This window comes from Ostrea edulis, chromosome 1 (assembly GCF_947568905.1).
Source record: "Ostrea edulis chromosome 1, xbOstEdul1.1, whole genome shotgun sequence".
Taxonomy (NCBI): domain Eukaryota; kingdom Metazoa; phylum Mollusca; class Bivalvia; order Ostreida; family Ostreidae; genus Ostrea; species Ostrea edulis.
This window is the reverse complement of record NC_079164.1, coordinates 88,044,176-88,069,811: the sequence shown is the minus strand read 5'-3', so window position 1 is coordinate 88,069,811 and position 25,636 is coordinate 88,044,176. Positions and strand designations below refer to the sequence as shown.

General features: G+C 35.0%; 2 protein-coding genes and 1 non-coding gene across 19 annotated transcripts in view; 2 read left to right on the top strand and 1 right to left on the bottom strand.

Moving 5' to 3' along the window:
- Window positions 1-2,625, top strand: part of LOC125672585 (phosphatidylinositol 4-kinase alpha-like) — an 88,559-nt gene extending 85,934 nt beyond the window's left edge. For all 5 annotated transcript variants that reach the window (XM_056164777.1, XM_056164780.1, XM_056164765.1 and 2 more), the window contains one exon: window positions 505-2,625. In XM_056164777.1, coding sequence (XP_056020752.1) covers window positions 505-730 — 226 coding nt within the window. In that variant the 3' untranslated portion in view covers window positions 731-2,625. The remainder of the gene's footprint in view (window positions 1-504) is intronic.
- Window positions 2,626-3,600: 975 nt separating this feature from the next.
- Trnac-aca (transfer RNA cysteine (anticodon ACA)) lies at window positions 3,601-3,673 on the top strand. Its single transcript has one exon. It is a non-coding gene; the product is annotated as a tRNA-Cys (tRNA).
- Window positions 3,674-4,235: 562 nt separating this feature from the next.
- Window positions 4,236-25,636, bottom strand: part of LOC125672587 (kinesin-like protein KIF12) — a 54,452-nt gene continuing 33,051 nt past the window's right edge. For 3 of the 13 annotated variants that reach the window (XM_056164754.1, XM_056164756.1, XM_056164751.1), the window contains 15 exons: window positions 18,911-19,069; window positions 18,269-18,352; window positions 17,672-17,790; window positions 16,030-16,134; window positions 15,444-15,524; window positions 15,136-15,220; window positions 14,846-14,939; window positions 14,411-14,530; window positions 12,900-13,170; window positions 12,400-12,521; window positions 12,202-12,305; window positions 11,736-11,936; window positions 10,003-10,044; window positions 6,028-6,081; window positions 4,236-5,830 (listed from right to left, as the gene is read on the bottom strand). In XM_056164754.1, coding sequence (XP_056020729.1) covers window positions 5,691-5,830; window positions 6,028-6,081; window positions 10,003-10,044; window positions 11,736-11,936; window positions 12,202-12,305; window positions 12,400-12,521; window positions 12,900-13,170; window positions 14,411-14,530; window positions 14,846-14,939; window positions 15,136-15,220; window positions 15,444-15,524; window positions 16,030-16,134; window positions 17,672-17,790; window positions 18,269-18,352; window positions 18,911-19,069 — 1,781 coding nt within the window. In that variant the 3' untranslated portion in view covers window positions 4,236-5,690. Of the gene's footprint in view, window positions 5,831-6,027; window positions 6,082-10,002; window positions 10,045-11,468; window positions 11,506-11,735; window positions 11,937-12,201; window positions 12,306-12,399; window positions 12,522-12,899; window positions 13,171-14,410; window positions 14,531-14,845; window positions 14,940-15,135; window positions 15,221-15,443; window positions 15,525-16,029; window positions 16,135-17,671; window positions 17,791-18,268; window positions 18,353-18,910; window positions 19,070-22,005; window positions 25,517-25,636 lie in introns of those variants that run through there. The other 10 variants (XM_056164760.1, XM_056164752.1, XM_056164738.1 and 7 more) reach the window with 9 other exon arrangements.

Sequence of the window (25,636 nt, the reverse complement as noted above, 5' to 3'; positions counted from 1 at the left end):
GGGATACAGAGCTCACAATTCTTTGTAATATAAACATTAAGGCTTGTGCCCTGTTTTTGTTTACATAGGTTAAATATACTAGTAAAAGTTTCGTTTAACAGTTTCTTAATTTACAAGTTAATTTCTGAACACAACTAAATAGTTTCTAGTGTTTGGCACATCTCATTTTGTTTTAAACATTCTATTTTCTATAAAGTGATCATCAATATGTATTAAAACAAAAACATGGTACAAGCCTTGTTTACATAACAAAGAATTGTGAGTGCTGTATCTCACTTATAACTGAACAACTGATATTCAAATATTGGTTGACCATTAGAAATACTTTAGTTAAGCACTGTAAACAATAAAAATGGGAAAATAGAATTTGCAAATTTTCAGTTCAAATCGTGTCCATGCATTTGAAAATTTTCAGTTCAAATCGTGTCCATGCCCCTTTATTAGTAAACATTGTTGTAAATATGAAATACAACAGCATCAGTTCTCTCCGTTTTCTGTTTTTAGACCTTACCAAGAAACCATTATCACCCTGGTGTCTCTGATGCTAGACACTGGTCTGCCATGCTTCAGAGGACAGACCATCAAACAACTGAGGGACAGGTTCCAGCCAATGGCTACAGAGCATGAGGCCGCCGAGTACATGAAGAGGATCATCAAGGAATGCTTCCTCAGCTGGAGGGCCAGGTCTTATGATTGGATCCAGTTCTACCAACAGAATATCCCTTACTGAGAAGTCAACCCGTTGTAGCAGGGCATTTACAGCTGTCTCACCGAGGAGCTTCATAGGAACGAGGGGAACTTTTATCTCAGCATTACATGAGAGAGACCTTTACACATGATTGTACATGTAGATAGGGGTTGCAGTAGAATGATGACCACAAAGTACAAGGGTACACTTAAATTTGTTATAGAACATTCCAATGGATAGATGTCACAATTACTGTCTATCACTAGACTATTTAGTCACTTGAATTGCTTTTCTTTTGTAAATATGTTTATATAAACATTGAACTTTGTTTATTATGTTAATGCAGTGCTATACGCTTCACTTCAATTATTCATAAATTTATTACACCTTCTGCAAATGAAGTGGGGGGGGGGGGGGGGGGGGTATTGGAATCAGTCTGTCTGGTCTTTCAACACGGATTTTGTCCACACATGACAAGTTTAGTGTGTTGATTTTTCTGAAAATGCATACACTCTTTGTTCACCATATAAAGATGTGCACCTGATATTTTAATCATGATTGGACAATTTTTTTTCATTTTAGTCGTTTTTTCCCCCAACTTATTGTTCAAGATTTCATAACGACATGTTCTCTCACAGAGACTAATTTAGGATGAAGTATCATGGAATTGCATTTTTAAGTCTGTCCACCTGTCTGTGGACATGATTTTCTAAGAGACTAGTGCTTAAAATTTTTCTAACAATTTGTACTTGTTACACCATGATTATTTATAAATATCTAGGTCAAAGGAATTTAGGGTATCCTGCAAGTTTTATTCAGATGAAACAAATAATCTCCTAAGAACTCCGGTCTTCAGCTATACATTTTAAATATACCCCAATATGGATGAGCCCCAAGGAAGTTATTATAGTCCTATTAAGACAGATCTAGTTAGTGATTTACATCATACTTTAAGGAGTTATTTTAGGTTTGCACTTAACAATGCCAGTTGATGTTGATAGTTTTTTTTAATGTGAAAGTTAATTTTATTTATTTTCTTGTATAATATATATTGTACCTTCTGAAGTGCAAGTGAAGTCCCATAACAATCAGTGAGAGGACGATTATTTTATTTTTTGAGTACTTGTGTGTGGTTTTATGATGCAGTTTTATTTGAAATATATCCTTGTTTCATAATTTTCATAGGCATGAAATTCCATGGTTTTGCCAAAAATACAATAACAATGTACGTACACTGTATTATGTACATTTTTAAACAGCTAACTTATATTTTTCCATTGTCATAATTTCATGATCTTGCTCAGACCTCGAAAACAACAGAAATCAATGTTCAATGCAATGAATGATAAACTCTCAGTACACAACTTATTAGTTATTACAGTAATAAATTACCAATGTAGTCAATAAGAATTTAAATAATGTAAGTTATAGGGGACCATACCTTCTTTTCTTTAGTACATCAGAGTTAAATGATACAAAACTTCAATGTTATGATCTGGTTTTACATTTACCACTCTCGTTCTTGTTTTTTATTGATAAACATTTGAACAGCTGTTTGAAAAATAGAGTACTATATAATCTACCAATTCTTTTTGAAAACTTGAGAGAAAGTTGTTACTGTTTATGTAAAACACAGAACTAATGGCAATATTTCACCAACTTTCGTCAACTTGTTTTAAAGAAATTATCTTTACAACTGCTTTGAATTTCTTCTTTGCATTAAAGACATATAGTAAAAATTAAAAGAATTTTAAATGTAAAAGATGCACGTCACCATAAAATAAAAAGAAATGATGCCAATTGTATTTCCAGTCTGCATAATACAGTATGAACTTGTACATGCATGTTAGTATTTATGTGAACAATATTTGTCTGTGATATTGGAATATTGTGCAATATTGCTTGTCTGTAGTGTTAAAATAAATATTTAAAATGCATTGTTATGTGGTCAAATTTCATTGAGAAATTGAAGATCTCAAATTATGATTGCATAATTATTGATCAAAAGTGTATAAAGGGTATGTTTATGCAGTCTTCAACCACGACAGATTCTCTCATTATCAGTTGGAGAACTTGTAGCCCACTGATGGACTTGGATGCAAGAAGTTTCTGCTTAGAAGCAAAAAAAGTTTTTCAACCTGTCAGAGAAAAATTTGAATGAAATTAGCAGCCACCATGAAAATAAATTTGAATGAAATTAGCAGCCACCATGAAAATGCCCAACCTATGTTTGAAAAGAGAAATGAATAGGGATCTCCTTTACATAAACTTGAAGTACATGTGAAGTATTGAACTTTACTGTTGGTATATCTATTGAGGAACCCACATCATTCACTAGTCAACTAATGGTTTTTGCTGTAAAATCACCGATTTTCCAAGACTCCTTATCCTTGAATTTAAGTGCTTCTCAAATAGGAAAAATGTTAAAACCATGAAAATATGCGATTTGTACACATCATCATGAATCATATCCCATGAAAAGATTTTCTTTACATGCTGGCCAGTATCGCCTGACCAAGACAACTGAAATGCAGATCTAATTTCACCAGCTGGGCTTTGCCATTTTTGCTAATGGCAAAATTCAAAAGTGGCAAAAAGAAATCCGGTTTGCAATAATTTGATCGCAATATGCGTCTTGTATTTTCTTTTGTCACCTGTTTGTTTATTCAGTCACACTATCAATTCAGTCAGCATGTGCGACTGGAAATCTCGAGTTCGTCAATGCTGACAGTCTTATGTAGACCAGACAATGGCCCTAGGTAATTTAGGGCTGCAGAAAAGTAATAATTGTACAGTGCAATACACAGTAGGTGGGTGCAGTTTTCAAAATTTTTTTTACTATTGAACACTCACTCATTGGAGTTATTGTTGGGTCTTAACTGTGTAGCTGTCAGCCGAGATCGAACGCCAGTGGCCAGATAGCTCAGTTGGTAGAGCACCTGACTACAGATTCAGGGGGCCCGGGTTCGAATCCCGGTCTGGTCCGTTGCATTTTCTCCCTTCCTGCTACATTTGGTGCCGTGACCAATCCCTGGAACTGACAGGTGAAAATGCCTGCCAGAGGATAAAGATCCTGGGTTGATGTCTTCAGGGTGTGAAGACATTTGAGGAGGGAGGAATGTAGCGGTCAGCCGAGTTCGAATGCCGGTGGCCAGATAGCTCAGTCGGTAGAGCACCTGACTAGAGATTCAGGGGGCCCGGGTTCAAATCCCAGTCTGGTCCGTTGCATTTTCTCCCTTCCTGTTCCAACTGAAAACTCCCTCCAAAGGGGACATAATCAAGAAGAAAAATAGGATGGGTTCTGTAAAAATCTGAGAACCACTGGGCCAGAAAAGTTTAAATTTACATGAAAGCTTCCTGAAATAATGCAGATTCAAGTTCGTTAAAATCGTGGCCACAATAGCTAATCAAAGTTTTACGTGGGAATATAACGGAGAACATCTTCACAAATCTTCGCAAGAACAGCATGACCACGATTAGTCATATTGATATGCAAGCGTCTGCAGGTAGTGCAAATTCAAATTTGTAATAAAGAAAAACAAAATCATCTGGTTTTTTCTTTGTGTTGTTTTCTTTAACACATTTTCCATCAAAAATGTAATATTAAAACAATTCTAGATCGTTCATAAATACAAAAATAGCATCATTTTATATTACATATACAATCTGTAGTCATGGAAACACAAGTTTTCTTCAATGGGAAATTGCTTTGTTTTGCGACTTGTGTTCCACTTTTGGACTGACGTTCTTAAGGCTGGGTATCTAAAAAGTGCAAGTTTTTTTAAAATCATGTCTGATCCTGTTTATCCTCCGAAGTTTAAATACAACATTTTATTGACCACTTAAAAAGGAGATAGAAGTCCAAAACAATGCAGGGGAAAAACAAACATTTAGGGTGTGTGTGTGTGTGTCAAAAATCTTAAGGTTCTGAATAAATAAGACAAATAAGCTCTCAATCTATCCTATCGTCCATCTGTCAACATTCAAACAACATTCTACACTGAAGATATATACAACTAACAATAATTCAAAAATAACAAAATTTCCAATATCTACAGGAAACAATAACAACATAAACTCTATTTAACATAACTAACTGGGTTGTTTTAAAGAACTCGTGATGTTCAGAAAATCAGTGTATTCAGAAATAGTCAGAAAATCCATCTTTCTGAAGCTACCAACTGCAGTAACTGTGTGGGTGTAAATTAACTGATGTGACTGAGTTTCATGTACATTGAGGGTCTTGTAATCATATAAAGAAAAATATGTGTCTTGTTGGAATTTAAAAAACAATAAACAAGGATAAACATATAAAAAATCAACAACATTACAAATAAATTAAGATAGTACAATCCAGTATCTCGGTATAAACATCAAAAATGGACGGATTTCAATAGTCTCTTAACAGGACGGTTCCACAGAATCACACACACACACATCTCCACATACACTAATGTATGAGTTAGCTCCCTTTTGGCCAAAGGACGGAATCGGTAGCACTCCATGCAGAACCAGGATCTGGCAACACTCGGTGTACAACTGAGATTTTGTAGCCATGATTGTAGACTTCCATTATGTTCAACAGCCTTTAGTTTACAACAGGTGCAATTTTTAATTCTTTTAAAAGTTCACTGCTGAATTTAGTGCTCGTTCTGTATCACCTCCATATGTTAGAATTTTCAAATTGCAATATGTAAAAATGCCCAGATAACTGCCAGGAACCTACGGGACAGCTGGCAGAAGTGTTTTGTAAGTTCAATACTTACTGCTGAATTTAGTGCTCGTTCTGTATCACCTCCATATGTTAGAATTTTCAAATTGCAATATGTAAAAATGCCCAGATAACTGCCAGGAACCTACGGGACAGCTGGCAGAAGTGTTTTGTAAGTTCAATACTTATCTTTGGTATATGACACAAATCACTGTACTTTATCAGCCAAGCAATTCAATGGCTGGCTTAAATCAATGAGAAAAGCACAGAAGATATAGCGGAATTTTGTCGTCATCGAGGTCCAGATCGGACTGAGGTCTGTGAACCGTATACACTCTTAGTCCGTTGGTTCACATGATGATGGTGTTCTATCTCTCCTTCCAGTTCATAAATTTCTTGTTTTAACTTTGCATTCATGCTTCGTATGGAGTCTACAAAACAAAAAATATCACTCTAAATGCTGTACGTATCATATGAGATTACATGTAAAGGATTAAGAAAAATTCTGTTATCAAAGTTACAAATTAATGGGAATTAATATTTAGTATTATGAAATTGGAATCTTTTGTTAATATATGTGTATTTTTTAGAATAAATTGAGAAATCTCTAATGAAGCATTAGGGGAACCTGAGGTGGAAACTTGGGAAGCTCGACGACTATCATTGTAGCGGTGCGGTGACTCTGAAATGAAAACACAGTGGTCAGCAACAGGTTTCTCGACAGCATATATAACCACCGATCTCCATTATTCATGACGATCAGCATAGAAAGATGAGGTTATAGGTTTAGTTTGATTACACTGGTTACATATTAAAAATTGTAATTACACGATCAACATGGAGACACAGTATTAATATTTATCCTGCGATTATCCTCTTTACTGTCTCAATAAAGTAATTGACCGTCATAACCTTGTGCATTCTATCTTGCTGTGATGTGCTCATGTTTTTCTAAGTGTACATTGTGGCACCAAGAGACTCAACTACAGAGGGTATATATATAGACTTTTCTGTTACTTTACGAAAGAAGTAAAATGAGAAAATTTTGGTAGGTGAAATCTTATTTCACTTATTGATATTGTGTTGCAGAATAAACAAAATATATCACGACTGTCTTCAATATATCTGAGGTTAGGAAAACATGATAAGAGGCCAGGCAGAGCCATATACAGTCACCTTAATACCACAATTAATGGAAACGTAACTAAAAAGCTTTGGAGTTTTTTAGTTCAACATTGCTCAAAGGTAGAATAAGTGGATCTTTTGTCTGAGAAATGGAAATCATAACTTTGACGATCACACATGACAAGCATAAAGTATCATTTGCATGTATTGAAGTTTGCTTTTCATGACCATGTCTACCATTTCATGTGAATTTATGTTTTTCTAAGTATTTTGACCACTTTCAAATTCTCTATGCAAGACCTTTCAAATGATATTTTCTTATATTTTTCATATTCTACATACTTTGCACTGGTGCAGGCAGTATATGGCCCAAACAGTCCCACCCTAGGGGACTGAATGGAAGACACTGAACCCCAGTATCGACAGTATAGGGCCCACACAGCCCCACCACCCTAGGAGACTGAACAGAAGTATAGGGCACACACAGCCCCACCCTAGGGGACTGAATGGAAGACAATGAACCACAGTATTGGCAGAGTCTCCAAGCTCATCATAATTCTTCATTCATTAACTATGTGCACAGTTGGTCGGCTAGCTAAGTGTTCAGCAGTAAAGATATTTATTTAACATTCAATATAATTTTCATTCCTTGGTGTTTGAACCCCATGAATTTCAAAATTCTGATAAATGCCCTTTCTTCATTATCACTATGCACATACTCAGTGTTAAATTGATATCAGATATTTAGGAGGAAAGATTATTTTAAAGATTTAAAGGACATTCATATGTTCAATGTAGTCCCACCATAAGGCCTTGACCCAGGGGCCATTAATCTTATAATTTTGGTAGAGGACACCTCAAGCTTGCTCATTATGACTATATGAACTATTTGTTAGATGACCAGGATTTTAAAGAAAACATTTTTTTCAAAGACTGCATTATTTTGGTGAGATTTGCCTCATCTTTCATACCCTAAATTATGGGGCAACAGAATTTACAATTTTTTGTTTCACTATGCCTTGAATTGATATACATGTATAGCAAGTTTCAGGCAGAATGAGCCATACAGTTTTCCAGAAGTGGGAAAATTCAAACGTTTGAAATACGAGAATTCATGGTTACTTACAGGTGACCAATGAAGATTTTTATAATGATCTGCAGTATGTTTGTTATGTGTCACGTTTAATATCAGAAGTTATTAGCCATGTCAATCATCAGAAACTTAACTTGACTGAAAATGAACGAGAGTAACTAACTGCTATCAAGTGAGAAACACTGCCACTAAAACGAGAAAAGTCAATAACCAAGAGAGAAATTGTCTGTAAACTAATTGTCAATTTCATTAATTGTAAAACACTTCAATTCTTTTCTTCTATTGTCAATATGCATCATCCTTAGTCACGTGTGGGTGATTTTTAACTGAAATGGTTTTCGGCAGATCATCTGATTCAGAAAGTGATGATCAAGTAGCCTTATAGCTATTCTGAATTAATCTACCACACCATAATTTAGACAATTTGGTTAAGTTATTTTAGACAATTTGGTCAATTGTTGATAAAATATAGGTTGATTGTTAGAAATAATGATCATTGGCAGTATTTTGGATGGTTTTGGTTGTGAGCATTATAAAGACCGATTTAAAGTACAGTGGAACCCCGTTATTATGTTTTCCATTTTGTCACGATAAAATAACGTAATACCGGGGGCAACGTAATAAACGTTCCCAGTGAAACCCATTAAAAATATCGTTTGGAAAGTGTATATCGTCCGTTGGTACTCCATGAAGGGGTGTGTGAATATATCTTTACTGTTTCTTTGTTTAAAAGACTATGATACTTTGTTTTATTTACATCTTATCTTTAATATCCATAATTCTTCATGTTCTTATCCCTTTTCTTTATTTCTGGTGTAGGATTCATAAGGATGTTTTGATAAACGTTGCTTTTCTGCATTCGTTTGGACCGCCATTTTGTTCAACTTTAAAACAATGCGTTCATGTAAATTTCTCTCAATAACTCGTTCCGGTTCGTATTCAACATTCGTATTAAAAAAATAACAAAACATCGTTTTTATTAAGTTCGCTAATTACACAATACACAACGCAATAAAAAAAAAATCCCATCCAAAAAAACAGCAAAACTATAGACACAAAACGCACAAGATACCCAACACTTACACACTTCTCACCAACGATAAACATGCATGGAGAACAATTTAAGCGCAATCCACATAAAAAAATATAATGATGCACGAAGATTTCATTTACAATGCTAAATGATGGAACTAAAATCACGTGCGCATCAGGGGATTTTAGAATATTCACAGAGGTAAATGTCGTGCACGAATCGGCCGATAACACAGGACAGTTTGATTTGTGTATGTATGGACGAGATTTACGAACACCCAAGCTGCATGTCCAAACAACGGACAATTTTTTAATTGAACACCTTTAGTCACCTATGTCCAAGAAGTTACCCAAGCAGTTTTAACATTGCTACGATAAATCTTGTCTTTCATGTTTGGTACCAAAGCTGTCCGTAAATAGAGTTTTAATAGCGAAGGTAATCACACTATGCTGAACACGCAGGTAGTTGAGAAATTATTTCTTTGATTATCAAAATATGAAAAATGAAGTAAATTTCATAGAGTACAATTTCTAAATAAACATTATTTAATTGTTTATCACTGGCTTCGATACGGGGTATTCACCTGTATTGATGTCGCTAGATCTATCGAAGCATGATCAGTCAAGCGTCTCTAATCCCCAAACAGACCAGGAAATTTACGTGGTGACTGCCTCAGGCAGTCAAGGTGTGAATAGCTTATTATTTTGAGAATCACTATTGAATAATTAGGGGTTTATTACGTTTTCGTCGGAATTTTTACAACGTAATACCGAGTCCCGGCATCTTAGGACAACGTAATAACAAGGTCTATTTTATATAGGTTTGTTAAGAAATGGTTTTGTGCTTTGAAATTCCAACGTAATATGCGGACTAACGTATTAAAGGAGGAACGTAATAACGGGGTTCCACTGTATTTTGGACAATTTGATTGTTAACAATATAAAGGATGATTTACAGTATTTTAAACAATTTAGAAAGCAAATTTACAGTATTTTAAACAATCTGGTTGTTAACAAAATAAATGCCAATTTACAGTATTTTGTACAATGTGATTGTTGACAAAATAAAAGGCTGACAGTATTTTGGACAATTTGGATAACAAATGGTACATGTAGTTGATTTACAGTATTTTAAAAATTGGTTGGTATTAAACTAGTTATCTTGGACAATATGATCTACAAACAAAAGAACATAAGGATCAACACATCTGTATAAAACTTTATAACAAGCAGCTCATGTGTATATGGTGCTTATAATGCAAGAGAAAGTGTTCTACAAAACAACACAAGTCCAAATTGATTTCAAACTGAAATGGTGTGTGCAGAGTACTAATTAAGTTTTAATTGCCCCACCAATTCGACTACTAAGTATGTCATCATCCTCATCGTAGAAAACTGTAACAACAAAAACATCACTGTCCGTAATTATTGTAATTCGGCTCATATGCGAATTGAAGGGCTCTAGGAGCTTGGATTTTAATATGCCATAATATTTCATTACTTTGATGTGATTAAAGATACAATTCAGGATGTTGCATATATTGATGGATGTATACTACAATTTACATTAAATTTAGAATATCATGGTGTATCATCTGATCTGTACCATTAAGAGCCCTAGCAAAAAAGGGGTTATACATGTATATCTTGCTCCAATCTAACACAAAATCTGCTCACATACCCTCTATACTAACATCTAACAACATCACATTGATTCTGGTGACCCGAGAATAAATCAAAGACTGATCTAACCAATCACAGTATGGCTAACTTCAAAAGTTGAGTTTCAAACGTGTTAATACTTTTTGTTTATAACTTCGAAAGTTGAGAGATTCATATGTGTTTACTTTCTGTTTAACTTCGAAAGTTGAGTTTCAAACATGTGTTTACATGTACCGGTACTTTCTGTTTACACATTGTAGTCAGAAGATTATTTTTTTTTTTTTTACATTATATCAATATGTTGCAGACGGTAAGTTACACAAATTAAACATATCATGACATATTTACATGCCATACTGGTGCAGGAAAATTGAGTTCTTTTTCTATTGACAGTGCAGTTAAAGCATGAGGTTCATTTGTGACTCTCAGAGTCATGTAAATATGTAGTGTACATATTTCATGTTGGCATAGGTAGTAGCTCATGTGATAGCTGACCAGAAGGTGATTTCTCACTAGTCAAATGAGTGTAAGCATGATGTAGCAAATCGATTTAAAACATTTGACAGGAAATCAACTTCTAAATTTTCTCACAATTACAACACATTCTATTCCTAATCTCTGTACTCGTAAAAAAACGGTGTTGCATACAACAAAGAAAAATTTTGAAATTTCTGAACAACTAATGAAGATTTCTTCTCGTAAAAGATATTAAGCTTTTACTTTCCATAAAGCATAACATCTTTATAAACTTGCAGTCTTTTGCAACACCTCAAGGGTGCTATAATTACAACAAAGGAATTAAGCTTGAAATTTTTGAACAACTAATTAAAATTTCTACTGAGGAGCAATTTCATTGGCTGACAAAAATGTTGCTCCGACATGCCTAAAAAGGGGATGTTGTTAGATCCTCGCGTAGTGAACTATGTGAGCGGATCAGAGGATATCAATTTAGAGTGATTATTTCTCTTGTTCTTAAATATCTAAATACCACAAATCTATCAAAAATGTGTAAAAACAATAATTAAAAAACTTTCTAGATGGTGCTACACAAAAATAAGATATTGTGCTACAATACAGATAAAAAAAACTGGAACCATATAAAAGCACTTTTAAACCCATAAACCTGCCCATATTTTCCTATGCAGCGATTGAATTACCTCCCTTGTCACTCTGCTTTTGGTTGTTTATTGGAGGCTGCATGTTAACAGAGCGGAATTGAATAATCAGAATAAAAAGCAAGTCAAAGAAATTGTTGCCTAAAATATAAATCCTAAAATTAAATTTCTACATCTAACATAATAGGCAAATACCACTTCAAATCCTCCATTAAAATAATACCGGTAGTAAGAACAGAAATATAATTCAACTGAAAAACGCTACACTCGTTACTTTTCTACCACTTCCTGCACTCTCTAATGACTTACTGTCCAAAGCTGTTCGTATTTTACGGACATATGGCATTTCAGATTCAGAATCAAACCCGACATCTGCTGTAAATATTTCACGTGAGGATAAATTTGGCATACTACGGCCAATTTTATGCATTTGCTGCCGATTGAGGTGATTGGCCGAAAAATGCAGAAATCTCCTTGATTGTAATTCCCTGAGTGAACTGTTTGCAGCACCTATGATATTTATACATGTGTAACACTATTTTCTACATTCTTCAAGGGAAAAAATACTGCATCTTACAGAAGCAATGTATAGAAAATCATCCGTTCCATCATAAATTTGAAAGATAATTTGAAAATTAATTAATGAGAGCTTTACAGCTGATGAGTAGTTTTAGTAAACCAATATTCTTCAAATTTAGTAGGTAAACTATAACTCTTGAAATCCTTTAAAAGGAAAAACCAAGTTTACATAAAATAAGTTGATCATAGCTCCTACCTTGTCTCAATGGTCCATTGTGAAGAGGTGAAGGTCGTCCCCTTGGTGACATATATCCATCATCAGGGTATCCTCCCACTCCGTTTTGTATGTATTCTGGGGGTCTGTAGAAAATTGTTATCAAGAATGTTCACATAAAACACAATACATGTCTTCCATACACTGAAAAGTAAGCGATGACAGGTAAAAGACACTTACAAATTCGGTCTTCCAATGGGATCTGCAAGTCGATGAGGGGGCCTTTTGGGGCCACTCGGTGGTGTAGATTGTTTACCCCTTCCTGCTTGGGGTGAGGGACCAGGAATATATTGATCCACCACCTATAATATTAAAATCAATATCACAAGCTTTGCAAGAAAATTTCTTGAATATCTGACATTTAATCTTCTGTTATTGATTGGTTATTGAGGTGGTAGAGAGATTTAACTAAAAGACCTACCCTATTGTTGACTGGTAGTTGAGGTGGTAGAGATTTACCTAAAAGACCTACCCGATTGTTCACTGGTAGTTGAGGTGGTAAAGATTTACCTAAAAGACCTACCCTATTGTTGACTGGTAGTTGAGGTGGTAGAGATTTAACTAGAAGACCTACCCTATTGTTGATTGGTAGTTGAGGTGGTAGAGAGATTTAACTAGAAGACCTACCCTATTGTTGATTGGTCGTTGAGGTGGTAAAGAGATTTAACTAGAAGACCTACCCTATTGTTGACTGGTCGTTGAGGTGGAGTGGACTTCCACTGGTTGTTTGGAGGAGGTGGTGGAGGCTTGTTAATCCCTTGCCTCGGAGGTGGTCCCTGGTCATAATACTGATCTGGTGGGGGGTGCTGGGGGGGAGGAGGCCCATTTTGCTGCCGGGCTGGGGGAGGTCCATTGACTTGTCTCTGCGGGGGAGGTCCATTGGTCTGTCTCTGCGGGGGAGGTCCATTGGTCTGTCTCTGCCAACCACCTGCCCCTCCTCCTGGTTGTCGACTGAGAAAATTTAAAAAAAACTTAAGTCATGGAAAGGACTCCTATCATCCTCCAACAACATCTGATAATAAAAAATGGGGAGAATTTCATGTCAGAGGCAGGAGTACACAAAGCATTGTTCAGTAACATGTTCCATACTTCAAGATATTAAATATATGCATTCAAAAGCAAATCAAATCTTGAGTAAATGCCATAAAGAATAAACAATTTATTTATGTTGATCACAGTATGATTTTGTTAACATATTTGATAGTGTCAGTTTGGAAGCGAGTTCTACAGTTGTTGGGATTATTCCTTTTGACAACCAAAATTGAATACTGGTATCATTGGACTACATAGCATCAAGAGTGACACCATTTCTCAATGCTATTAAAGGCTTATAGTTAAATGCTGCTTTTTGTGAATGTATTCCTTTCAGGAAACATAGAGCACAGCTTTGCAGAAACAATTTTTTTTGTGGTCACATATGACCTGCAAAGATCACTGTATGGTATAAATATACAGCTTGTCTACACTTGTGCTCAGTGTTTCTTAGAAGAAGAAATGGATAAAAATTTAATGACCCTTTTCTATGTCAAAATACTGAAAATGGTGGCAAAATTGCATGTTTATGATATCATAATAACACTACGTCATTTTTTTTTAAAATTGAAAATAATAAGGAAGTTGCATCAGGACTCTTGCACAAAATACACTTAATTTTTAAACAATAACGTGAATGTCAATTGTTGGTAGGTAAACAGAGCTCTTATCACATCTAGTCCTATATGCATAATAATACTTCTTTTAAAAAATTGGGGTAACTGTCAAAATTACACTACTAAACAGGTAGATGTACATGTGATCTGTTAAAAAGGAATCACTGCTGTATTCAACAGAGGAATAGGATTATTTCAACCTCAGATCTGTCATATCCTTGTTCAAGGGATAGGTGATTTTTTTTCTTGAGCAGGCTTGAAATGCAGATATTGAATGAAACTCAATCTCTGTGTTATCCATAAAGTCAATTAATTATCATAAGCAGTAGCTGCATAAAAGTTTTTCATATCAATGGAATCAATATAACGCTCACAATTAAAACAAGCAAATTCCAATATGTGAATTACATACAATTTATAAAATCAATATAACATTTTTTTAAAAGGTCCATTCATTGTAATATTTCAGATAGTATGATGTCCCTCTTTAGACAGTTCATATTATGTGTGCATTTACTGTATCATATCAATTGACATCGTACCCGTAGAGATCCCGTTCAAGCTGCTCGATTTTTTTGGACAGTCGCTCATTTTCTCGGTACATTAATTGCTGTTCTCTTTTTATTTTATCTTTGGTTTGATGCATCTCTGAATTCTCAGACCTGAAAACAGAAGAAAATTCCATCAATATGTTGATTTTTCCCCCACCATTTATGTAGCAGAGCTTGCACGTTCAATAGCACTGAATGTATAAAGAATCCATTGTCTTGCAAATTATAGGAAGGGCATCTAAAGTTAGTGTTGGATGACATGAAAGATAAATTTTGGCCTCAATCGATTGAAATGAATTCATTTGCAATTATGAATAATTATATAACTTAATTGAGTTGTCTACTAATGAAGAAACTTTCAGTTTAATTCTGCAATGAAAATATTCTTCAATATGCCACTTCTTGGTGGTAGTATCCTAAAATTACCTTAAGGCTTCATTTTCTATCATGTATTCCTGTAACATCTCATAAAGACCGGCCTCTGTTCCTCCCTTTGCATTGGCTTTTGGATCATTGGATTCTGACACAAGAACAATGACACTATACAGTCATAGCAAATTTCTCAATACCCTCAGGAACATTAAAGCAATTTTGATAATTATCTTTGCACCCTTTATATTTAGAAATTGAATATATACCTTCCTTCATTATTAAAATATGTCAATGTCTGTTTTGAGACAGAGAAGTCTATGGACGTGCAATCACTCAATGCCTACCTTTTCCTTGTGTCTTTAAAAATTTCATAAATTTTTCATCATTTGACTTTTGTAGATCTCCTTTGGGTTTAGCTGGGAACTCTAGCTGTAAAATGGAAGTAAAATATCGGTCCGTAAAATTAGAATTAACATTGGAAAATGGCTATAGATAGGTAATTACAGCTCAGATCTCAAACTTTAACTTTCCATAATAATTTATTGCCTCCTTATCAGATTAAAGTCAGCACTTGATACAAGTTTAGAAAATCAATACCAGGCCTCAGTGACCCATGTTGAACACCTGACAGGGTACAAAACTCTTGACTTACCTGCTGCCGAAGGTAGATGTTCTCGTTCCTCAAGATTTTGATCTCCCGCTTCAAACTCAGAATTAACTTTTCTCTGGGGTCCTACAACATCAATCATCTGACATTAGAACTCATAACACAAATCCCTGTGCTGGCCAGAAACAGTGGCATGAATTCAAGGAATACTGTCTCTCATCTCAGACACTACAGCTCAATAGATATTGATTGCTATTAGAATTTTCTTTGTGCAATATCTACTTCAACAACATATTATATTTCATATATATATTATACATATTCACATTTTGTTTAGATTAAAGTTTTCAAATTATTGACAAGGTGCTTTAGTGCAAATAAGCCATGCAGATTATGACCATGAGCAATCCGTTTCACTAAAACAAAATTATGCTTCAAAAGTATGCACACAGACAGAGAACATACCATTTTAACAATGGGTTTAGTTTTGTACAGACAGAACATACCATTTTGACAATGGGTTTAGTTTTGTACAGCCGGAACACACCATTTTGACAATGGGTTTAGTTTTTTGTACACACAGAACACACCATTTTGACAATGGGTTTAGTTTTGTACACACAGAACATACCATTTTGACAATGGGTTTAGTTTTGATTTTTTTGGCTCGGCTGGCGTAGCGTAAAGTGTTGATGGTCTCGTGGATATGATGAGACGAGGGGGTCACACATGCGATCTGTAAGATATCAGTTACATGTATCATTATCATTCGTCAGTAACTTCATGCATTACTATCACAATGTAAAAATACTACTTAAAATATCGTACATTTTGACAAGTTGAACGATCAATGACTCTGCTGACACTAAAATCATGTAACCTCTGAAGTCTGATATAATGAACTATAAATAGATTTTTCATCTCCTACAAATTTCACCTTTGAAAACATTGATACTGGGCACATTATCTATTTAAAAACTTATATCTACTTTATCTCTGCACTCAATATACTAAATAAAACAAGGAATGCTTATGGCTATAATTTCAATTATCGAAATGTCAATACTGGGCAAATTATCAAGATGTTATTTCATCTCTGCAGTCAATATACTGAACAAGACCTGGAACACCCTACTAGTAGTATCATATAACAGTCTCTTTCATGTCTAACATTCACAATTATAATATGTACTAGGTAAGAGCGTGGACAAAGTTTTCCTCTACCCCACCTGTCATCCTCCCGGTGGTAAAGACCAAAGCAGAGACCCACATATCTTGCAGTGGTTCAACAAGATTAAGAAGGGATTATCCCTGTTTTGATATTTCAGTGTCTGTCAAGTATACAGACAATCATTTAGCACCAGAGACGACCACGAATTGACAGGCACGATCAATATCACCCGTGCTTGCACCTAGTTTATGTCTATAGGTGTCGTTTTATTAATTGCCGTTTTGGAAACTCAAAAGTCATCAAAATTTTATGAGATCAATTTTCTCCTGATTTTAAAAAGGTGTGTGCCACACACTACAAGATTCAGTAAGGTTTTTTAATGCCAGAAGGATATATTTCCATTATAATTTCATGAGAGTTTCTGATGAAAACCTTCGGATTTTTTTTAAGTACCACCTGAGCATTAATCATTCAAAGATATATTAATTTCCAATATAAAGTTACCACACTAAAACTCTTTTCATCTTTTAAAGAAATCTCATTGATGTTTTGCAACGAAATGATAGGTTACAAATTCTTCCACATTTTCTATAAATTAGACAAAGCATGTCATTTATCAATCTAACATGAAGTAAGATAAATTCATCTCAAAATTATTAGTATGTATATTTCATGGTCCTTTTCCTATTAGGGTGACCATTTCTTCCCGTTTTTACAATTTCTTTTCATATTCACCATCACAGTTACTTCATTTCTTACAAAACTTAATATCAGACTGTCTTCACTTCCTCCCAGATTAACAATCAGAATAACTCCACTTCCTCCAAGATTAACAACCAGACTGTCTCCACTTCCTCCCAGATTAACAACCAGACTAACTCCACTTCATCCCTGATTAACAATCCGACTAACTCCACTTCATCCCTGATTAACAATCCGACTAACTCCACTTCCTCCCTGATTAACAATCCGACTAACTCCACTTCATCCCTGATTAACAATCCGAATAACTCGATCCACTTCATCCCTGATTAACAATCCGACTAACTCCATTTCCTCCCAGATTAACAATCATACTGTCTGCACTTCCTCCCAGACTTACCATTAGAGTGACTCCATTTCCACCAAGACTATCGGCCAGCAGTTTGGTCAGTTTACTATCCCTGTAAGGGATATGACCCTGCCTCTTTTTAGCATCACCAAGGGATGAGATACAGTTTCCTGAAAAAAAGAAACTGAATGGGGTTTTTTTTCCATTTATATTTATTTCTTTATACACAACATGCTGAAGAAAAAAGTTTGACATCATACACAATTAGGATTATAATGCAATTTCGAGTAAACTTCATAGATCTCTACAATGGTGCTTATCAAGACTATAGCTGACCATTTGAATAATTGAATTTCAAAAATAGACTATAGTTTACATCACTGACAGATATCTGGGATCTGATATGCAAGTTGAGACCCTGTAAATTGAATCCCCAAACTGTTTTTCCTATTCCTAAGAAAATATTCAATATATTGAACCGGAAGGAAAATCTCGATAATCATATTAAGTGAATACGTGTGAACGGAATCATCACCACAGCATCAGTGATGCACTCCTTGTTCCACATGTCCAACATCAGTCTATTAAGTCACATCAGTGTAGCGAGTTCCCGGACAGGGATTGAGTTATAATAGTCCATGCACTAACCTAGCACCAATAGACTCCTGTTGATATTGTTAGATTCTTTCAATGTTTGATCTGTAGATTCCGAGTCTTTCACCTTTTCACTACCTGAAATCATCAATGTACACCACCATTAATAAAATACTGTGATAATACATCATTGTAGAATTCTTATATAACCAAACATAAAATACTATGTTATGATGTGATGATAGTAACATGCATGTATATTCAATATTTCAAACAAGTACTTAATATTGCGAAATGACTCGCTACAATCACCAAATTGTGAGAAGATGAATGTGCATGTGAACTTAAGAGTTTTTACGCGTATTTCAGCAATATAAAATAAAAGTGAATCATTTCACAAGTGAGGCTTCTCGCTAAATTACACGATATCAATGCCTTGCATGTTTTTAGGAATGGATCGTAATAAAGAGAAATTCTTTTCCACACTAAATGCCTTTAGAGTTAATTTTACAATAATTTTACACATTTTATATAATTTTTCAACATACATAAATTATATCTATTATAAGTTTATAACAAACCAGTAAAATCAGATCAATCAACAAAAATTGTCTCCCAAGATTTTAAATAAATGCGAGATTTTCTCCATCTCTACCTACTACATGTAATCTTTCAAGTACAGATACACTGCATTACCTGCCAAGTCTACAAAAGTGAGTTTTCCCCGCTTGGTGAGGTACAGGTTGTCGTCGTCTGGGTCTTGTTGTTCTGTGTCGATGGTTAACGTCAGCATGCTGTGGCTTCGACTGGAGAACTCGTTCAAACCATGAGACCCTGTCTGCCTGTTTCTCATTCCTAAAGGTAAAATTTGCACATATTGTACAGGTAAACAAATCTTTTATGAAAACATCCATAATTTTTGTTTTCATTCTAAGCCATGGAAATCTGGAAAGTTATTCAATTCTATGATACTGTTTGGTATCAGTGACCCTTTACTTTCTGAAAACTTCAACAAGAGGAAATTTAGGAGCAGTAACTGTCACATAACAATCAAAGAATCATCAATGACAACTGATTAGTGGGGGTTGGAAGTACATCAATCAGAATAATCTATTGTTCTTATGAAAAATAAAACAACAGCCTAATAAGATATCAGATAGAACTCATTTTTTTGCACCTGCTGTCATTTTACTCTGAAAATGCCATTTTCAATCTCATTTTTTAAATCTAAAAACATTGAGCACATGAGAGAATATAATCTATCTTTTTTTATCTTTGAGAAATACATATGTGGAACGATATATATACCATGCTCTTCAAAAATTTTCTGTAATAATATCAATCAGAAAGCTATACATACACTCTTCTTCAAAATAAACTAGAACTGTCCTAATGGGACTAATACCCCCCGCGGGGCATATAAGATGATGGGAAATATTTAATGCAAGCACATTGGATATTTTCACATTATCTACAGGGCAATCAATGTGAATGCAGAAGTGTATATTCTACAGTACAGCAGTATATGAAATATTAAAAATATGCTTAATTGAAAAGAAAATGTGCGTAACTTCTATAACTGATAAAATATTTCAATGAAAATAGGAGATGCACAACTACATAATATATAGAAGATGTGCATAAAGTTTGAATGAAATATGTCCAGCGGTATTAGAAATAAACTTCGGACAAATTGCGTCTACGGACAAACGGACGGACGGACAGACCGGCAAAGTGATTCCCGTATACCCCCCCAAACTTCGTTTGCGGGGGGTATAAAAATGAACTTTGCTTTCTGAATTGAAATATTTTAGGTAGGTCCATACATAGATCTTCTACAGCGCTAGCAATATGTCACAATTAATGTATATATATATTTCTCAATTATAGCTCCATAGATGTTACGGTTTTAATCCTTTTCAATAGTTAAATATGTCATTCAATGTGTTTCCATAGTATCTGAATAGTTCACCAGGTATTCTTGTACATTTAAATCCCGTGCAGTAAGCTTGGGTGTAGCAACTGCCGGGTGCGGCCGCATTTATCAGCATTGATGTTCATGTATTTCATCTTGCAATAGTCATCTGAAGTTTTAATACCTTGTGACCAGAGTCCACTACTTCTGAGGTAAGTTTACTCATTACTTCAATATTTTTATTCCACATTTATTCCTAAAATGGCCAACGTACCAAGTTCTTTTAATTAAAATTTATAATAGTATTTACCGTGATAGTTCTTAATTGTGAGTACACACTACATTCATGTGCTATTTTATTTCAAATGTATATATTTACCTAAACGTAAATGTACGGTGTACTGTTCATGTCCAGCTATAGGGAAACACCCAGAGTACACAGTAAAATGCTATGTAGTAAAGTATAGTGTATATGCAGTAAAATGCAATGTATAATGTGTATATGCAGTAAAATGCAATGTATAATGTGTATATGCAGTAAAATGCAGTGTATAATGTGTATATGCAGTAAAATGCAGTGTGTAATGTGTATATGCAGTAAAATGCTATAAAGTATAGTATAGTGAAGTATGCAGTAAAATGTAAATAATGTGTAAAATGTGCGTGCAGCAAATTAATGTAGTCTGTGTAAAGTGAAGCAAAGTCAGTGTTGTATGTGTATTGTAACAGTGTATCTGTATTTAAAATTGTTTCTACAAATTTTATCGTTACAGATCCCTTCTTCATTTGACTCGGTTTTTGAAGTACAGTAAAGGATGATGAATATTTGTGTATGACTCGAATGTATTAAAACAGTATAAACCATAAAACTTGTCTTGCTAGTTTAATGCTTGGCGACCATCCTGCGACACAATATTCTATTTTGCCCCAATTTATCTTTGATCATTGAAAAACTATATACTGTCCCTTATAAACTGGCCCTAACCATTTTGACTCTTTATATCGTTGGTTGAAAACATCAATCAATCGTTCAGACTATACCTCTGCCATGCCCAAACCAACAAACGTGATAATAAAGCAGGGGTGGAAATTCAAAGTAAATGTATTGTGAAAGTATATATATCATACAAATTCAAAGTATGACCCATAAACCTAAGAGATTGATCCATTTTTGGCCTTCTTCAGGTTGAAGTACCCAAATACCCATTCATCTCCTGGTTCATAAAATGTCAACACTAGATAAACTACACAGAAAATTCATTAAGCTGGTTTAAGTATATAGTGTATTTTAATCCTTTAAATCTAACTCAAGCTAATATGTATTACAGTCCTAATAAATGAGAATCTAGAATAAACACAAGGGAAGATCTGTCATTAATATGGAACGAATATCAAAATTAATTTCTGGTAACTCGGGGGATATTCCTATATTCATGAAATGATGATCTAAGAACCAAGTAAAGTAACAATGCAAATTACTATATTGTATACGGTTTCCAGGAGCTGGTGTCTTCAACAATTCTTGCAATACTAAACAAATGAATACAAAAAAAAAAGACTCAACTGCATTTGTGTACCAAGACATGCTCAAATCGTCTACCTGCATGTCATAAAGGTGTTTAAGTAGATGTTCATTTGAAAATCAATTCAAGCATCAATAATGCCGACTCTTCAAGTGTAGAAATTCAAAGCCCAGTGTCACAAAAGTAAATACACGAGATTTTCAATTACGGGTTGTTAAGCTGCAATAATTTACATAAAATTTTCTCTCAATGTTTGTTGTTCGGTACCATGACATGAAGGAAAAAAAGAGCTCAATAAAAGCAATTTTCCCTTGTAGACACTTAGCAGTTGCTAATGGAATTCAATACCATACCTGAATTGTTCTCCTTAACCTTTACTTCGCTGGGCAGGCCAACTTGGACATCATTAATGTCCAGTCGTAAAGGGCCAGCCATTCCTCCATCGTCTGTCATCAGGTAACATACATAAGCATCATTTCCCTCATACACGGAATCAATGTCATTCAAATCCAAACCGTCGTCTTCATCCTCGGAATCAGGGAATTGGTATTCCTGATTTAGCTTATTGCTAGTCACATTGTCCGAGTTTTGCATAGGTTGGTTCCCGTTAGAATAAGGTTGATTTGGAGCAAATTTTTGTCCATTAATGTTTGTTTGCAGGTTCTGATTATTTGGTTTCTCACTCTGATATGACAGATGACCTTGAGGATTGGATGTCCGTGACATGTCATTATTACGGGGCTCATCAGTAAACTGAACAGATTTCCCATTGCGAACACCGTTCTGTTCACTTTGAGACAGGCTATTGTAAGATGTCGTGGAATCAGAATTCTCATCCACATACCGGTGTTGTGTGTTACTCTGTACGTAGTTGGCAATTTTAACATTCTTCTGCTGGTACTGTCTGTCCTTCTCATCCATAAAAGGAGCAGCACTAACATTAGGATTGTCCAGGTATTGTGCTGTGTTGGTCACCTTTTGGTTGGAGTTATGATAAGCACCGTCAGCAGGTGCATGTTTCTCCATTTCCGACAAGCTAGGGTCAGGAGCCTTAGATGTTGAGGAAGCTCTGGAATTGGCCTTGGATCTTATTACATATTGCACTGCAGGATCAAAGTTTTTGTTACTGCTGGCTTTCTTCAAACTGTCGACACTGTCAGTGTGACTGGACGGAGATGACCTGTGGTTATAACTATGACCCTCACCATAATGTTTACCAGAGCCCCTTGGGCCTCTAGGATCACCTCTGTATGTAATATTCACCCTTGGACTTCCACGTCCTTCCTCGTGAGTGAACTGACTGGGAATATACTGGTTTCTAGAGGAGTTTTCCACTGGGCGACTACGATGTGTCCCAGGATTTCCTCTGTGTGTTGACAGACCGTCATCTAATTGGTCGGGAGCTCTTTTTCTTGGGTGGGGGGTTATTTCCACATTGATTTCAACTTGCTGGTGTCGCCTGCCTCTGTGAGTCGGTTCGTCACTTCTTGGACTGTCTGTCCACACCTGGTTATCGTTGACGTATTGATTAGACATCTTGCTCTGTTTCGGGACCTGTTTATGTATCGTGTGATCGTTTATACGTACGGTGCTGTGTCCATTCCCATGCTTCCCATCCTCACGTTTTACAACTCCTTCCCTGCGTTTTGGAATCTTTGAATGTTTTACATTATTCTTAACATCTCCAGATATTTCCTTGTGATTTTTGTTTCTGAAGTTATTATCCTGATTCAAATTCTCTTTGTTGTGTTTAATTTCATATTCCTTCACATCTGAGGGGAACGATGTTGGGCGAGGCTTTCTCCGTGCCGATTTATTTCCTTTGTTGTCCAAATCCACATGTGGTCTGTAATCTGGCCTGTGAGTATGGGAGAAGTGGTCTGATTTTGGTCTGTCCCTCCAGCCCGTCTTACTAAACCTCTCACCATTTCTAGAGTACTGAGACTCTTTAGGGAGAGTCGACCAACGACTCATGATTATAAACAAACACTAAACTAAATGCAATCGCATGGAATAATCAACACTTATCCCTTGTCCAAGACAAATAAAAGACAGAGTTTAAATCAAATTGAATGTGAATATTCCAACTGCACAAAATGAACCATTTGTGAATAAGATTTAATTCCATTCACATGTAGAAACATCAGAGATTATTTTTCAAATCCAAATTCCTATTCATGTAATTTCCAAGTAGTCCATATCAACGATTTATAAATTGACAAAAAATTCCAAACCACTTCTCACTTAATATTTTTTGTCCTTGTAATATTTCACTGGTGATAGCTCAGTTATACTGCATTGTTTTAACCCAGAGTTCCTATTGATTAGCATATATATCAAAGACAAAGCATTCCATAAACACAAAGAGACAATCCTGTCCTTTCACCCATTAAAAGCCACAAAGTGACATTTAAAGCTGACTTGCTTATCCACCAGCTATCTCTGTCGTATCGGTAGTACATTTTTTTAACTAGAGTTAAACACCTACAATAATCAACAAGAATGGAACAAATAACAGGCCAGTGGATTAAGTTTCTGATATGTTTCTAATGGTTGTAAATTTCTATTGTGTCCACCCTCAGGTACTGTCAAAGACAAAAAGTGACAGTCACCAAATGGCTATACACTGTCAACAGATATTGTGTCCAGAGAAGTAAAAGTTTAAATGAAATTGTTAAGCTGGTCGGACTTAACCAAGTTTTACTGAGGACCTTAATTTAATGAATAAAGTCACAGAAAGTATTTCACATTCTATAGGACAGTATAAATTGGTTCATGATACTTTTCTCAGCCATCAGAAAACTAAAGTTACAGCCATTTTAAAGTGATAACTAATAGATTCATCAGAGCACTGATCTCTTCCTTCCTTGTTAAAGAGCAATTATGAAATGGGAACTAAATCTTCACTAAAGATGAAAAGGATAATTGCTCCATGTGTGGATTGCAGTAACTAAACTTTGTGAAATTGTTTAATGTGTTATTCCAAATGCATGGTTGATAAAGTGAGAATTTTCTATCAACTTTACAAGTTCAAGCAATAAAAAACCTCATATTGCTAAAGGAAAACTAGGATTTAATAACTTAATAACAGAATAAAATCTGATATTGTTTCCAAGTTTATATTCCACATCGACCCTTCTTTGTAAAAATCCATCCGTATATATAATAATGCTCTTCTTGGAACAATAGTGATGTGTACATCAATACTCTAATTGTTATTAATTAAAACATTTAAATGCTGAAACTTAAGCTGAATATTGTAACTTCAATCCCATATCCACCCGGTGATATACAAATGACAAACCATCTTAAGCCAAACCACATGCAGTTGCAAGGAAACTAAAGACTACAAAATTAACTTTTTAAATTTCATTTTCATAATTATAACAACTGACTCTTCTCTAAAATTCAAAACGTCATATTTTTTAACTTTCAATGTGAATCTTTAGAAATGTTTCAAGATTTTAAAGTACATACATCATCAATAGTCATTATATGGTACCAGTACCTCCAAATTTTACCTTCCAAAAATACCTTTGTTACAGGTGTGAAAACAACATCCTAGTAATAAACAGAATGAATAATCCAGAACACTTCACCCAAACATTATAAACCTTCAGTACTGACCCCCCAATTTACAGAAAGTCAGGCAGGCTCTGAAGAGACAGACCAAAATCCTCCAAAACGAACGTCCCGCGTCGAAATGAAATTGTTATCTTTGGAAATAATTGTTTACAGCGTGATTCAATATTGATTAGATTGGGTCAGCTAGTATACACAGGGAGAGACCCAGAAAACCTACAGATACTTCAGTTAGATCGTCTTTGTGGGTTTAAACTATTTCTTATTAAGACTTGGCAGTGCTATGAGAGGTGCAGGACTTAATCTCCCTGGCCTTGTTTGATCTACCTACAATTTGGTCCCCAGTTTGGATTAGACAAATCAAACCCAGGGTTACAACAAAGACCGTCTAGCAATGCTGAA